Source organism: Acartia tonsa, chromosome 10 (genome assembly GCF_053477335.1).
Source record: "Acartia tonsa isolate MP-2025a chromosome 10, ASM5347733v1, whole genome shotgun sequence".
Classification (NCBI taxonomy): Eukaryota; Metazoa; Arthropoda; class Copepoda; order Calanoida; family Acartiidae; genus Acartia; species Acartia tonsa.
This window is the reverse complement of record NC_137269.1, coordinates 2,385,433-2,402,720: the sequence shown is the minus strand read 5'-3', so window position 1 is coordinate 2,402,720 and position 17,288 is coordinate 2,385,433. Positions and strand designations below refer to the sequence as shown.

At 32.8% G+C, this 17,288-nt stretch overlaps 2 protein-coding genes across 3 annotated transcripts in view; both read right to left on the bottom strand.

Moving 5' to 3' along the window:
* LOC145330382 (uncharacterized) overlaps positions 1 to 17,288 on the bottom strand; it is a 68,310-nt gene that overhangs the window by 37,432 nt on the left and 13,590 nt on the right. Inside the window, exons 11-17 of the mRNA XM_080175020.1 lie at positions 17,203 to 17,288; positions 5,102 to 5,202; positions 4,327 to 4,410; positions 3,467 to 3,511; positions 2,613 to 2,679; positions 1,938 to 2,032; positions 967 to 1,059 (exon numbers count right to left, since the gene is read on the bottom strand). Coding sequence (XP_080031146.1) covers positions 967 to 1,059; positions 1,938 to 2,032; positions 2,613 to 2,679; positions 3,467 to 3,511; positions 4,327 to 4,410; positions 5,102 to 5,202; positions 17,203 to 17,288 — 571 coding nt within the window. The remainder of the gene's footprint in view (positions 1 to 966; positions 1,060 to 1,937; positions 2,033 to 2,612; positions 2,680 to 3,466; positions 3,512 to 4,326; positions 4,411 to 5,101; positions 5,203 to 17,202) is intronic.
* LOC145330891 (methylcrotonoyl-CoA carboxylase subunit alpha, mitochondrial-like) lies at positions 8,123 to 14,395 on the bottom strand. Of its 2 annotated transcripts, none has more exons than XR_013883570.1 (9): positions 13,032 to 14,395; positions 12,674 to 12,804; positions 11,647 to 11,730; positions 10,635 to 10,706; positions 10,175 to 10,288; positions 9,653 to 9,814; positions 9,200 to 9,264; positions 8,847 to 8,968; positions 8,123 to 8,257 (listed from the first exon to the last, which is right to left on the bottom strand). XR_013883570.1 is itself a non-coding variant. In XM_080175559.1 (9 exons), exons 2-8 carry the CDS (start codon positions 12,758 to 12,760, stop codon positions 8,860 to 8,862), a joined length of 702 nt encoding a protein of 233 aa, XP_080031685.1. In that variant the 5' UTR covers positions 12,761 to 12,804; positions 13,032 to 14,395; the 3' UTR covers positions 8,123 to 8,257; positions 8,847 to 8,859. The 2 variants fall into 2 exon arrangements, 1 of the variants encoding a protein (XP_080031685.1); XM_080175559.1 differs by having other exon boundaries at positions 8,847 to 8,957; positions 9,180 to 9,264.

Below are 17,288 nucleotides of genomic sequence, written 5' to 3'. Positions count from 1 at the left end.
ATCCCTACAAACATTATAAGAAACAAAAACGTTCAGATTTTCCCTGTTTTTTCCTTTTTCCCTCTCAAAATACCATAAAATCAAGGCATTATTTCTGGATATTTTTGTGAATATGACATTTTTGGTTGATCAGTGTAGTGAAATGTGCTTAGTAAATGTTAAGATTTGATAATCAGATGAGAAATTTTTACGTTCACACTCCCTTAAAATGCTAATTTTATGAAGTTATCTTAAACCTTTTCCAAAAGTTTGTTTTATAAAACTTTTTTATTTTTCATTGATTTTATTGATTATATAGGTTAAAAATATCAAAAATATTTTTCAAAGTCTATAGATAAATTTTGATTAATTTCGATTTTTGATTTTTAAAATTTTTTTTAAAATCTGCAAGAATATGCATGTCTTTTCAAAGAATATATTATATAAAAAACAAAATTAAACATATTCAGGCTATCAAAAAGCAAAAAATATTCTTTTTTACCATTAAATCGCAAATATTTAAAATCATTAGATTTTAAGCTTATTTTACATGGAAACACATTTTTTCAGTTATTTTTTCTCAACAATGGATATTAAATGATTATTATTGAAAACTTTTATGAAAATGTTATTATCCAAAACTTCAAATAAAGGAAATAATTGCCGTTTGCGAAAATGTGTGCAAAAAGTTGCCAATATCTCGTTAGAAGGGACTTAATGGATTTGAATTCTTACTGCTTACGAGTTAGTGGACTATAAACTATTAGAAAAGTATCACTTTAAGATGAAATTTTGAGGGTCAACTTTTTTTCTTTTAAAATTCGCAGTGGAGGTTTTTTTATTCATATCATTATTTTGTGTACGTATCATTTCATGTTTTTCATGTCTTTAGTCATGACACGGTGTCAGGCCAATTTTAGAACATTCTGGCAACGAACGGATGCGCTACATGTTACGCCACATTTGCGTGTTTGGCAGCTAACTTACCTGACAGGTTGTTCAATATGACATAGGCCACATGAAGGTTTGGTCTCGCACTCCTCGTCTCCCACATGCGCAATACTCACTTCAGAGGATGACCTTGCAGCAAGGGCGTGCACTGAATTTTAAATAAAGAAGGGGGGTAAGGGGATTTCAGGCACTTTATTTGTTTTAACTCTTTTAATTACTGGAATAGTATACTCCCTTTTGAGAAATGATTCCTAGCAACCGTCATAACTAATTATAGACGTTAAAAAATTGTTCCTACTGCTGCGATGTCAGGTGCGCAACATATATAAGTAGAGTATGGGGAATCTCGGATCTACTGCAGTTCACGGTAAAATATTGCTGGTAAGCAATATTTCCAAAAATCTATGAATTTTAAAGGCTGCTAGCTGCCAAACGGCTGAACGTACAGATCATGCCCGCAAACTGTTTTAAGCGGCATAAGAAGGCCTACAATAATAGCCATAAATCAATAATGCATAATTATCTTGCAGTGCAGAGAAATGCGCGAAAAAGACCCATTTTACGCGTTTTTTCTTCAGTGAAGCTTTCCCTGTTCATAATTGGATCTTGGCTATTCCAGATTATTTGAAGGCCTTCTTATGCCGTTAAAAATGGCGTGCGGGTATGATCTGTACGTTCAGCCGTTTGGCAGCTAGCAGCCTCTAAAATTCATAAATTTTTGGAAATATTGCTTACCAGCAATATTTTACCGTGAACTGCAGTAGATCCGGAATCTGTTGTCCCATAAACGAGCGCAATTCATTACCATGCACAGTTAAGACTTCTCAGACAATGGTCGTACAATCAAAGTGTTGGTTGTCTGTTGGATGTTACTTAACCTAATAACCACTCGTGGGTATAAGAGTATTGCACCCTATTACAAGTGAATGATGCCCTTGGGTTTTCTATATGATAACTAGGGGGGTGTATAGCACCCTCCCTCCCTACTACCATGTGCACGCATTTGCCTGTTAGTCGGGGTGGCGATGACTTCATATTCCAAACAGTTGTACTTGGTTCCACCCAGGTACGGACGGTTAGGCATCCAGTTCAGATACTCTACCTGGAATAAATATTTATCACATTGTCTTTTAGACAGCTTTCCGCGGGTAGAAAATATAAATCATAAGATTATAATTTTGTAAAGCCCCGATAGGGCGTTGAACGTACTGGCTTACAAAACTTGTATTACTATTATGATTTCTTGATTTTTTTTGCAGAAAATTTCTGTAATACAATGCAATTCATGGTTCTTAATATGGCTGATTTGTGATTAGTTGGTTGCAAACTAGTAGTGTCCAAATGTTTATAATCTAATTTACAGATGAGGTAATTTTGTTTATCATCATTGAGGATGTACATCAATTTATTATTCAATTCCCTATCTCTTCAGATCCCTAAAAAGAATTCAACCCAACTAACAAATAGGTAAAGTTAAGTTAGGTTATTATGATTTGATTAAGTTAGCCCCGCAAGGGATATATTCCCCAATTGGAAAATAGGCTGCATTACTGACTGGCCGACCGAAAGTAAGAATGACCTGTTTATAGAGTAGCTGCGCTACAAGAATAAGATTATTTTTTTGCAAAGGACTGTCAAGTAAGGGTCACATTCACAAGGGATAAGACACCGAAAAAATACACCTCTTTATTATTATGAAAATGTCTCCAAATTCCTTCAACTTCCTCGTCTGTACTGCCCAGAAATAACCTAAACAAGGATGACGACATCGTTAAAAGCAAATCTAAACAAATTAGGTAGAAAGAGAGACAAAAATGAACAAATATTACATATTTTGCTTCAGGAACACCAATTATATGTAAGAAGAATCAAAGATGATTTCTTTTTTCAACAGCTAGACACAAAAAAGGGACATCCTAGGACAAATCCCAAATAGAATCTAGAAACTATTCATATTACAAATAATTGTTTAAAAGCAATAGCCCGATTATAACATGGCTAATAGGCTTAATGGATCTTTATTAATGCTAGGATGACAACACTGATAAAAGCGAAGCTCTGAAACAGTAGGACAAACGAACATTTACTCTTATTGTTAGAACTGGATAAGCAGAATATAAATGTATCAGTTTTAACAAAATTGTACGTAAATTTGTTGCAAAACTCTTAAATACAGGATACTGTTTAAAAGACATAGTCACTTTTAGGACTTGATTATAGAGATGCTCCGCTTAAAATTTTGTACTTTTTGCTCTAGGAATCAGTATTCCAAAAATCAAATATAGATGAAAATCATATCACTTAAAAATATGTTGTCAAAAAAGTTAAAAATCAGCATCTATTAAATGGACATACGGACTTTCTGATAACGATTATAGAGTTGCTACGCTTTCTAAATTGTACCAACTGATATAGAAATCATCAATAGGACAATTCTAACATGCCTATAAAATTAACGAAAAGAGATAACAGTTACGGACTGACGGACGAACCGACCCTAATTATAGAAAAGCTTCTCTTTTAAAAATGTATCTACTTGAACTTGTATTTTCCATCCTCTTGCGTTGAACATACTGAGTCTCTAAACAAACAAACAAGGATGAAAACATTCATAAACAATATGGCTCTAATGTATTCACTAAACAATTACCTCCCTGAAGGTCATAAAAGATTGCAGAAATTTTTAAGAAATATTTGCTTTCTCAATGTAAAGGTGACTTATGAAAAAAAAAATCCATATTAATTTCATACTTACAGCGTTGTTTTCAAACAAAAAACGTGTAAAAAATCTTGTAAAAAGTTAAGCTGACAAATATGCGGCCTTAATTAATAAGGACATCCCAGTAAACCTTTGACACCACCCACCCCCCCTCCTCCCTCATTATAGTCCTGATCTTAAAAGGATACAGGTTAAAGTACAGCTGCGGCGGCCGAAATTATTTTTTTTTAAATTTCAAAAAACAAAATTACATAAAGATTAACATTTTCTGAAACAAATATTTTTCTAGCTTCAAAATAAGAAAATTGGAGCCGTTTGAAATTTTTAAGTAAAAAAGAACCTAAAAACAAAGTCTGTTAAATAAAAGGGTGAGGGAAGCGAAATTTGACTAAGACTCACTGAAAGTTGGAAATTCATTATCAAACTAGGGGCCCTACTGTTTAGGGGTAATACATCAGGGAGGGAGGTGACATTGGGCTGTTTATTACACAAGTCCCCAAAGTTTTATAATTTTTTACTTTCAATAAATTTTCATTGGTTGGTTTAATAAGTAAGCAAACGTTTTAACCACTAATTGTAATATATAGAGGTCTTAATTTTGTGTATTATCAATGGAGATGTACGTACATCAATTTATCGGCTATTGTACTATCTCTTAGATCCCTGTTAATACATACTTAAAGTTGGATTTGGCTGTAAATCTAACAATTTCTTGCCATTGTTCCCTGTCATCATAAGTGGCTGGGCGTCCAGACATCTTTCTAAAACAAGGAGGACGACATTCATAAAAGCAAATATCTTAAATCAGATGGAAAGACAAACGAACAATAAAAACAAAGTTAAAAAGCCAGGTTTTAAATAAACTAACGGACTTTCTGGTAACGATTTCTGGCTTTCTAAATAACTTAATTCGTATAGGAATCATCATGTAAAGTTTTAAATCTTTAGGACAATCTAACATGTTTAAATTAATGAAAAAAGCTAGCCGTTAGGACGGACGTACCGACACTAATCAAAAAAAAATTATTGCACATTTATTATTAGTAAACCTACCCTTTAAGTTTAAATTTCAAAAGTACGTCTGTCATAAACGTTTCCGTTGATACAAGATTTTCTCCTCTTTTATTCAACTAGTTGATTTAAAAAAAATATACTCTAATTCAATAAGCATGAAGTATATATGGTCAAGTGTTGGTCTGTTGGTCAGTCCAATAAAACCTGTAGCTGTGTTTAGTGCCCTAGGAAAATGGGGATATTTGTCACAGCTTTTGGCCTACCTATTCTATTGGCGTCATAGTAGAGGGAAAAAAGAAAGGGAAGGGGGAAAGAAACCCCCTAGAAAAGAGATGGGATATATGGTATTTCCTGACGTCAATAGAATAGGTAGGACAAAAGCAGTGACATGTATCCCCTTTTTGCTAGGGCACTACAGAAAGCTCCATAAAACCTTACTTGCACATATGTTGATGAAACGGGGAGAATATTTTATTTAGTGGGATCAGATGAACGCTGCTGGTTTTCGTTATACAGACTTCTGTCTCAAAATTTAATACCTAAAATATGATGGATAAACAAAGATGGTAAAATCCATTTAAATAGCAAGGATGGGGTTTAATTAGGTTAGGTACAGGTAAGCAAAGTGTAGTTAGGACCCTGCAGGTATAGGTACATAATGGTTTGTGCTTTAATGATAATATTGCTTATATAATATTATTAACATATTCTCATTTAATGATTTTTTTTGAAATAAAACGCAATCATTCCGATAATACTCAGTAAGGTTTATATCAATTTAAAGATCCTAAAATTCATAAGCTCAGAGTCAAAGCTATACGTTACGGACAGACAGATAGAAAACTGCAAAGTGTAGAAAGCTTCGCTTCATCAAAAGAGCAATATCTTATTCTTTAATTGAAATAAAAATAAATCTGAAATAGTTGAATAAAAGTTTTTTTTTTCATCAAAAATTTGGGTTTTCAGTACTGGTGACACTGACACGTTATGGCTGATCTACGGGCCCTTCTTGCCTCCTATCTCCCCTTACTATCACGCCTCGCTTCGCTCGGTTGAATTTTAAGTCCTCTTTTATTTTTAACAAAATGATTGCTCAAGTTTATATTTCATTTAATTTTCAGTATGGCTTCCAAACCGATTAACGTTTGCTGAATTAGATCCGGATCTGAGTAATGCATTGAGTAAAAAATCATGCACTGTGTCTTATTATAGACAATTTTCTACGAATAATAAAATAAACGGTAAAGATTAACACTAGTTTTGTTGTCTGAGACTTCAACAAAACTGAAATTAATCTTTAAGTTTTTCCATCCTACTATTCGCTGAAAACTGTTTACAATACGATGTGATAAATAACTATTCTCTTACTATTTATTGTTACTTTGACTTTAGAAATGCGTTCTATACAAAATACTTAAATTTTTATTCGATTTGATCTATTAGCTTATTACAAAAATTGGTAGATTATATAATATAAAATATTGCTAATCGTAAAGCTCAAAATTTAATGGAATTTCTGGTAAGGATGATAGAGTTGTAACGCTTTCTAAACCGTTTAGAATCAGTAGGACAATTTTAACATGCCTATATCAACGAAAATAGCTATACTTACGGAGAAACGTATGAACAGAACTAATATAATTAAAGAAAAGCTTTACTTTTACACACTTACGTAAAGAAAGAAAAAAAAACATATAAATCAAAATATCATCAAAATCTTAATTACAATAACAAATAAATTTTTATGTAATTAATTTTACTTAACATGTGTGAAGGTCTTAATAAAACAAGGATTATTATGTTCAAAGTAAATGCAAAAATTGTGACTTTAAATTAAAAGTATTTAACAGTAAATGTAATGCAGCAATAATTTAGAAAATCTATAATTAATAACGTTTCAACCATTTTAAATACAAGTAAAACAAGGATGACAACATCCATAAAAGCGAAGCACTAAAACGGTAAGACAAACGGACATTAACACTTGTATAGTGTCAGAACTGAATAATCAGAATATATATGTATAAGAGTCGAAGCAAAATTGCAATTAAATTTGTTGAAAAGTTGCTCGATACATGATAATAATTATGGACATACTTACATTTTTAGGACTTGATTATAGAGTTGCTTTGCTTATAACATTGTACTTTGTTGTCCCAGGAATCAATATACAAAAAAAGATCAATCGGATAATTAGATCACATAAAAATTTGTTGTTAAAAAAGAAAAAAAACAAACATGTTTAAAATGGACGTACGGACATTCTGGTAATGATTATAGATTCCCTACACTTTCTAAAGGAATCACAATGCACAGTTTAAAATCGATGGGACAATTTTAACATGCCTAAATTAACGAAAAAAGCTATCTGTCTCATACGTACGGACGGACCTACCCTAATTATAGAAAAGCTTCGCTTTAAAAAAAAGTTATTCTAAAAAAATATGAAAAATTATACAGCATTTTGCAGAAAGAGCAACTGCTTTTAAAAAGTAGGATTGCTATTTTAGACATATTGGAAATGCACTATCGAATTCAAACTTGGTATAACGATTTTTGTGACAAATTTACATCTTCGTTTTAAAGTCCTAAAAATGTCCCTAAAAAGTATTCAGTATTTGAACAATTTTGCAACAAAAAATACATTTATATTCTGCATATCAAGTTCTGACACTATACAAGTGTCAATGTTCGTATATTTTACCGTTTCAGAGCTTCGTTTTTATGGACGTTGTCATCCTTGTTTTACCTGTAATTATAGCAGTTATGAAAGTACCATTAATTGAAGCTTCCATACCTTGTTATGTTGTAAATAAAACTTCCTAATTTATTTTTGATTACCCTTCAGGCAGTGTAATGAAATTAATAAAACTAATTATTGTGTTTGTCATGATTTATTAGTTACAAGAAAATTGTGATAGCGTTACATAAGCCAAAAGTAGACTGTGAACTGCCCAGGACGGAATTAATACCATAAAAAAACCTAGTTTTTACCACTTTTATGGTAAAATTTTACCAGCCTATACGATTTAAAAGGTGGTAAAATTTTACCGTAACCGTGGTAAAAACACTTTTTGTGGTATAGCGTGACGCTTTTTACCATCGATTTTTACCACAATTATCGGTAAAATTTTACCAGATTTCCGGTAAAATATTACCATTTTAGGACGCAAATTTATACCAGATTTTGACCAATTTTTACCACTTTTTTGGTAAAATTTACCGCAAATTTCTGTAAGATTTTACCGAAAAAGTGGTAAAACTGTTCAACACCTGGTAATATTTTTGCCCTAAATTGGTAAAATTTTACCAGAAATAGGGTAAATATGGTAAAAATTTACCAAAAATTGTGGTAAAAACGGGTGGTAAAAATCACGAGAAAGTGGTAAAAAACGACCTTAATTATAGAAAAACATCGCTTGTACACAAATCGCAAAAATAAAAAAAAAATTGTTTTCATTTTTATCTTTATTGATTGAAACACTTAAACATATTTTTCTTGATTCTACTGCTCTGGCCGAAGAAAACTGTTGCGCAACCTCCTGGATTTGCTGGGCACCGGCCCCATTCGACCTCGTATCACTGATATTCAACCTGGAATAAAATTGCTCATTAGTTAATTAGATAAGTACAGGGATATAAAGGGATAAGACAATGGCTGATAAATTGATGTTCATCTCTAATGATGATACACATCGTTACCCCTTCTGTAGATTACAATAAGTGATTGAAATGTTAGGACACTCAACTTAATGAACCAACCAATAAAAAATCAATAAAAGTACCCAAGGTTGTTAGGCCAAAGAATAAGAAAATGTTATTTGAAAACTTTGGGGGCTAGTGTAATTTACAGCCCAATGTCCCATCCCTCCCTACTAAATATCTAATCTATAATACAAAGTAGAACGATGTCTGTCCGTCCGTCCGTCCGTCCGTCCGTCCCAAAGATAAAGCCTATACTCGCTGTTTACGCAAATGTGTCAGAACTTCCCCCCCCCCCCTTACTCTCACACCTAAATTTTTTCTTTTGAAAGCAAAAATAAAAGTGTGTAGGTTCGACTCCCCCTCTCCCCCCTCATTCATTTCCTACAGGCATCTTGACACGTGGCAAAAAAATCAGCAAACTTATCTAACTAAACATCTTTGAAAACGCAGAACGAGAAAAAATAAAGGGAAAGCTTACCTGGAAAACATAATCAGTAACAACATCCGTGGCTAACAAGAACAGGATAGTACTCGGCATTTCTGATTATATGCTTCACGTGGCGTATGGAGTCGTGGAACGCGGGGTCCTAAGTTATGGAGGATTAAATGAAGGAAGGAAGTGGACTGTTTATTACACTAGTCCCCAAAGCTTTATTTTCTTCTTCGTTGCTTTAACAACTCTAGGGACTTTTATTGAATTTTGAATGGTTGATTAATCAAGTCTACAGAAACGTAAATTATTTTAGTACAATGTTTTTTTTAACTTAAACAATATTTTACTTCGTCTTAAATCATTTAATAACCCATTCCTGAATAGCCTTCTTTAAGAAGTTGAGCACAGATTTTAGCAAGGCAGCCCGCTGGGGTAGGCAGTGAAAACCAGGCTTGGGTACATCCTAAATAGAGATAGGTTGTTAGAAGATTTTAGCAAGGCAGTAAGAATGTTTGGAACTTTATACAAATGTCTAACTACGTTTAAATCAACCATCTCTCTCCATAGGCATTAATCAAGTATAATTTCCCAGGGATATAAAGGGATAAGACAATGGCCGATAAATTGATATACATCCCCAATGATGATACACAAAATTGCCCCTTCTGAAGATTACAATTAGTGGTAGAAACGTTTTAGCAATCAACATAATGAAGCAACCAATTAAAATTAAATAAAAGTCTCAAAGGTTGTTAAGCAAACGAATAAGGAAACGTTATTATAACACTTTGGGGACTAGTGAAATAAAAAGCCCATGCGTTCCTGATAATTTCCCCTGGAACAAAACTGACCTGAACTTCTACGTGTCTGGGGTCAACAACAAACTTCTCCAGGAGCATCACTTCGTCACCGAAGGACTTCATCGCCTCGCGCTTGGCAGACTCCAGCTGGGCCTCGAACTCGCCAGCGGTCATGGCAATCCTCATACCCTTGCCACCCCCTCCGCGGACAGCCTATGACAATATCAAATAACAGTTTTCCACAGGTAGAAAAATAAAAACAATATAAAATTTAGCAGCTACTCTACAATAAGGTATGCCGTCACTCCGTCTGACTGTACTATATATCATTACACAATGGTAGAAAAATATAACACTACATTTCTTTACATACATATATATAATTTATATAACTTACATATTCCTTTTTTTTTTAACATTGATTCCCAGAATTATACCTAAGGTATAATGTTATAATCGAGCCTTGAAGTTGAAATATATTATGTCATTGTCCATATTAAACATCCTGTTTTATATTTATATTATTTACTATTTTATTGCGGTACATGTGGACATACTTGTCCTTGTTCCCACCTTGATCATAACAGGGAACCCGATCTTGTCTGCCTCCGCCTTCAAGGTGTCCAGGCTCTGGTCCTCTCCGTGGTAACCGTGGATTACAGGTACGTTAGCGGCTTCCATGATCATCTAAAAAACAGGTTAAATATTAGAAAAATTGTAACGACAGACTTCTTTTAAATACACAGTTGCTTTTCCTAGAGCCTACTTGTGTTTCGTCTTAAAAGAGGATGGTTGGAGGGTTTTTACCAATGAAAATATTCGAGGTCATTTTTCCAAGAAGCGGTGTCATACCCCCCCCCCCCCGCCAAAAAAACAGCATAAACATTCCCTGAAAATTATGGAAGACCAGAAGATTGAGATCGTAGAGGACAAATGAACAGACATCCTGTTACTCCGGTATAGTATAGAGTGTTATTTCTTTCTACTTGAAATCAACCAAAATAAGTTCCTGAGTAGCTACTCTATCATTTACCTTAGATGTAGACTTGATACCCATATCTCTAATGGCAGTGGACGGTGGACCAACAAATATAACTCCTTTCTCCTGATAAAAAAAAAATTTAAATTAAAAGGTAGGTATCATTCTTATTAATATAATATTACATTCTTGAAATTAACCAGAAAAAAACGTAAGCAGTACAGTGGCGTGCACAGGGTTTTTACGGGAAGGGATGTAATCTTAGAGGTTTTTAAAAAACGGGGGGGGGGGGAATCTACATAATTTTAATTTTAAGGGGTGTGTTGTCAACCCCATTCCTCACACTAATGACCGTGGACAAGATAATGAACGAAATATACATATATAAATCCCCAAATATATTGAACAAAACAACACCTTAGATTAGTTCAGACACTGCTAGTTTGAATGAACCAATCAAGATTTAAAGTTGTGAGCTAACGTGCTTATAAAACTTTGGGTACCAGTATCAACTTCCAGTCTAATATCCACTCCCTCCCTGCAGTCAAATGGAAAATATTACCTGTCCAGGGATATAAAATACACGTGGATATTATTAATGACATATCATGGAAATTTGTTGTCATGAATTTAGGTTCCTAACATGGACTTCATATATTGGTCAGTTCGTTTACCCAGAAGGAGGTAAGGGGGTGTTGTAAGGGAGGAATAAGGGTGTATCTTTATTTTAGCCCGCTGTGAGTACCGCTTTATTAGAGTACATGAAAAACTGGTGTAACATCCAGGTAATAATATATCCATTTACCCAAGAATCTTAAGGGATAAGACAATGGTCGACAAATTGATGTACTGTACATGTACAACCCCATTGATGATACACAAAATTACCCCTTACATAGATTACCTTTTGTGGTTGATACGTTTGGACACTCAACTTAATGTACCAACCAATCAGAGATCACTTAATCCCCAAAGTTGTTAAGCCAACGAATAAGAATACGTTATTATAAAAGTTTGGGGACACGTGTAGTTAACAGCCCATTGTCCCCTCCCTCCCTGCATTTACCTGGCAAAGATTAGCAAACTCGACATTCTCGGAGAGAAATCCATAGCCAGGATGTACAGCATCGGAGCCGGTTTCCGCCGCAACCTAAGATAATACAGTGTATGGTCAATAGTAACTAAGCCCCTAGAGGCCTCTAGGGGCACTTGAGTTAGTGGTGAGTTGAAATAGATCCCAACATTTTTTTATTTTAGTTTCAATAGAAAAAGTAAAAAATCCATCTTAAGGCTTAAATATGATCAGAAAATAGAATAAAACCAACTCAGGACCTATGTGATGCCTACCTAAAATAGAGAACCCAATCGGATCAGTAGTTATTTAGAAAAAAAGTCTTACTGCTTTATATAATAGGATGATGCATATAAGAGTTATTCTAAATCTTAATAGGTAGATTCTTCCAAGTTTCAATTTAAATTATCAATCACACCATTAAGCAAAAAACAACACCCATTTTTTTGCAATGTGAAAGGTGTGGGGAGGGGGGGGGGGGGGCTGGGAAAGAGCCGACCCACTACCTTGAATTTTAATTTTTCAAAGTTTTTAAAAAATAAAATTTTTGGGGTAATTTTTCTTAGGCCTATAAAAAAATCCATGTATAAATTAAAACCTTTCCGAGACATACAATAAGCTTCAATGTAGAGGAGAGACGTGTACGTACGCTAGATATTTCGCTACAAACGAAGACAAACAAACATCCTGTTACTTTTATTTAAGGATTATTTTAATCAATCAATTCTTGTAATGTCCATCTAAAACTAATACCTAACAGTATAATGTCAGAGATATAAAGGGATAAGACAAAACAATGGTCGATAAATTGATGTAAATCCTCAATGATGATTAACAAAATTACCCCTTGGATTAATATTAGTGGTTGAAACGTTCGAACACTCAACCTATTGAGCTAACCAATCAAAATTCACTAAAGTCCTGATGTCGAAAGTTGTAAACCAACGAAAATGTAAACGTAATTATAAAACTTTTGGCACTAGTTTAATAAACAGTATCTCCTCTCTCTGGTATAATATACCTTTAAAATAGTATCTCCCCTGAGATAGCTCTGTTGTGAGGCAGCTGGACCAATTCTAACAGCTTCGTCCGCCATGGCTACATGCATAGAGTTTCTGTCGCTGTCACTGTAAACTGCCACAGTTTTAATACCTATAATAAATTTTGACTAAAACACAATAAAATGTAGGTAACAAAGGAAGGGTTGGGGCGGAGGTGCCACTTTAGGAAACAAATAAAAATCGTCGGAAAAAGCCGTTTTTTAAGCAAACAAAAGCGCGTTTTGCTCTATCTGTGAGATATTATGAATAAGATAATGTTAAGATTTGATATTAAGAGGAGAAAAATTTACGTTCACAGTCCCTTTAAAGACACAATACCTGTAATAATAATACCCTGGCCTTTCTCATTATAAGCCTAGGCAGAGCCATGCTGGTGAGTGATGCTAGCCCAAGCGTGGACCGTGGTGAACTGTACTTCTACCGCCAATACCTAATTACAGGGTTACGAAAGTTTAAATTGATGTTTTTTTTTTTAATGTTAATATTAAATGTAATATAGTTTTGTAATGACATATAAAATATATATTCGATAGAATATAAAAAAATATAGTGCATTCAATATTAAAAAAAAATATTTAAATATATATATAGTTGTTAACCATATAGAATCTATTTCCGGCCGGGTTCTTAAAAGATATTGCCGCGTTTTTTCGACATTTTTTACGCTATGAATAACAAGCGCGACATTCGCGAAATCTAAAAGAGTATACAATGATTTATTTAATTATTTCGCTTTTGATGGTACGGCCTTCATAGAAAAAAAAAGATTATCTTCAATCCATTTTTGCTGCATATTAATTAATGCATCTTTTTAGAGCTGTGTTAGACATTAGAAAAATTGCTAAAAAAATAATTTAAAATTCAGTATTTTTATGTTATATACTCTGTTTGAAATTCTATCGTCAACGTTCAATCAATTAATGTCTAAAAAACGCCGAAAAAATGTGGCATTCATCTTTTAAAAACCCATCTCGGTGGTAATTTCCGGTTGGCAAAGACAACATAAATATAGAAATCATGAAACATTGTTGTTCCACAATTTTGCCACATTTTTAAACATCTTGCTTAAAAAAAATCTTCCAAACAAATTGTAAATTCTACAAATTTAAATATTTAGAGAAAATTGAGTAGTAATTTACTTCTTGATTCAAAATATTTGATTAAATTGAATCAAAACTAATAATTATTTTTGGCACTCTATATTCAAATAATCATAAGCTTATCAATAGTGCGCATGCGTGCACAGAGGTGCCATAAATTTCAAAACTTAAAAATATAAGTTTTGTAGCGAAATTACTCTATAATTCGAAATCTCTGTCTTTCTTTTAGAAACATTCAGGGGAATATACGAAAGCTTATATTTATATTAAAGATGAAAAATCGATAAATTCAAATGCACACGGCACATCTGCGTAAACACACAGACCTGGATTTTTTTTCTTTTAATTTTAATTCGTATGAAGCTAGCTCAAATAAGTAAATATTAAATTTGATATATTTTTGACGATGCGGGAGGATGTTTTAAAAGAAATGATGAAATAATTTTCAAGGTTTTAAAAAAAAGTTAGCTTCTTTTATGCGAAAAAATTCAATAAAAAGTAAAAATTTTTACCAAAAAGTTGGTCAAATTTTACCAAGTTTTTTTTTTGTTAAAGTCCAAAAATCTGGACTTAGCCTAAAAATTTACCTTGTCAATTTTTACCAAAAAGTTGGTCAAATTTTACCAAGTTTTTTTTTTTGGCAAAGTCCAAAAATCTGGACTTAGCCTAAAAATTTACCTTGTCAATTTTTACCAAAAAGTTGGTCAAATTTTACCATGTTTTTTTTTTTGGCAAAGTCCAAAAATCTGGACTTAGCCTAAAAATTTACCTTGTCAATTTTTACCAAAAAGTTGGTCAAATTTTACCAAGTTCATTTTTTTTGTCAGAGTCCAAAAATCTGGACTTAGCCTAAAAAAATACCTTGTCAAATTTTACTAACTTTTTGGTAAAAATTGACCAAATTGCGTTTTTTTGTCTAAGTCCGAAAATTCGGACTTAACCTGAAAAATAGAGTTGTAAAATTGACCACATTTTTGGTAAAACTTCCAAAAGTGGTAAAATTAAAAAAAAAAAAAAAAAATTTAAATTTAGGCTTCATTGTATAGAAGTCATTATTTTAAAGTACTACAACTGATTATGAAGAGCTGTTTTTTATTTAAAACACAAAAAACGGGTTTTTTTGTTTCGTCAAATTTTACAAAAAAAATGGTAAAATTTGACTAATTTTTTGGCTAAAATTTTTGCTGGTAAAATTTACCACGAAACTGGTATATTTTACCAGGTTGACCAGCTTTACCACTTTTCTGGTAAAACGACTCTTTTTTTATGGTATTTCGTAGAACCTGGGTGTGTTTTTAATGCTTAGGTATATTACTGGCAGCTACGCCTCTAGGGGCACTTGAAGATGGAAAGGAGAGGGGGGGAGCTAAGTCGACAACCCAACCACTTTCAATTTCTGTTTAAACAAGGATGACAACATCCATAAAAGCGAAGCTCTGAAACGATATGACAGACGAACATTAACTTTTGTTGAGTGTCAGAACTAAATATACAAAAAATGAAAATATAAAGCTTGACAAAATTATACGTAAATTTGTTGTAAAACTTCTTTAAATACAGAATTCTGTTTAAGGACATACTGACATTTTAATACTTGATTATAGAGATGCTTCGCTCATAATATTGTACCTTGTTGTAAAAGGAATCAGTAATCAAAAAATCAGACTAATCGGATGATTTTATCACATAAAAAATTGTTATTAAAAAAGTAAAAAAAATCAACATTGACATACGGACATTCTGGTAACGATTATAGATCTAAATCGTACCTAACTACTACAGGATTCACCATGCAAAGTTTGAAATCGATAGGACAATTCTAACATGCCTAAATTAACGAATAAAAGCTAACTATCTTGGACGGACGGACGGACATACCGACCTTAATTATAGAAAAGCTTCGCTTTTAAAAAGATATTTTTGGGGGAGATGCTCTTTTTTATGTATGGGCGATTTCTCTTTATAGGGTGGTAGTATACTACTCTAAAATAATTATAAACCTTCCCAGGACTTATGAGAAGCTACATTGTAAAGAAAAACCATATCGGTTCATTGGTTAGATACAAGACATTCTGTTACTTTTGTATATAGATAAGGTTAAGTACGGGTAGAAGTTCCTATCTGGGCTTGTAGGGCAGAGGATAAAGCTGAAACTAGATTTTAAAAAAATAAGAAGACGGTGATTCTTTGGTCTATTTGCTGATTTATAAATTCTAAATAGCCTGAAACCACACCAAGATCTGAACTATCCATTAATTAGAGTACACAGCTCCATCGGTTAGTGACTCCTACACATAGCAAAAATAGAACGACAGACTTACAGACAGTACAGAGAGATATACAGACAGACAGACAGGCATAAATTGTTTTGAAATTAATTATTGAAATTATTAATTATAAATGGACGTAATTTCACGTGTTTTATAATTATCTCAAAATGACGCAAATTAGTTTAATTATTTCATGAAAAATTAACAAAATCGTAAAAATTAATGACCTCTGTAATTATTATTTGTTTTTCACACAATTTTCTAGGATTTGTATCAAAATTTAAAAAATACAATTTTCTTTTTTAAAAATCTTACTCAATGTAAAAAATGAGGTTTTTACATCTTAGTCATAGTGTTATTAATATAACGCTGAAAAAATCATCCATTACACCTTTTTGTAATGCAATAAAATCAAGTTTAATTAAATTCATTCTTATAGTCTGTCAGTTTGTATCGAAGGATCTTTGACCGATTTGGTTCTCCTCTACAATGCAGAAGATTTCTAACTATTTCACCCTCCCAAGAGAAATAGGGAACCCCCCTCAAATTTTCCTTTTAAATCCAAATTTTAAAAATACATATTATACCTACCTAAACCAATAAAAAAACTATTTTTCGAATACTACAATTTATTTGAATGTATGTACTATATAATGCAGTACGTTTTAAAGTGATTTGTATTAATAATATAAAAACAATTGTATTTTAAGCAATAACATTCTTTAATTAACTTTATCCGTTTAGAGAATTAGAGAAGTTGATGACTAAAAATAGCTTTAAACATTCAAATTCAGACAGGCAGGCACATTTCAGATTACATGTATTTAGATTCTAACCCTTTAGAGTCGGACCCTTTATCGGACCTTATCCTATTATCTCAGCTTCTAATAGAGCTAGAGATGAACCTTTGTTTTTGGATCCTTTTCTACTTAAAAATAATTCTGCTGTAATTTTCTTATTTTTGAAGAAAATATTTATCTTTATGTAAATTTTATATTAGAAATCTCAAAACATAAATTTCGGCGGCGGCATCTGTACTTGGCTACAGTATGGCTTAGAACCGGTTCTAATCCAGCGGATTTTTATTCAATTTGTATTCCATACTGGAAATGTACTAACCTCCATTTCTGAAAGGTTGCCGGTTTCAAAGATCCACTTGGTTTTATCCCAGTCCAGAATATCTCCCCGCAGCCGTCTGCGACAAG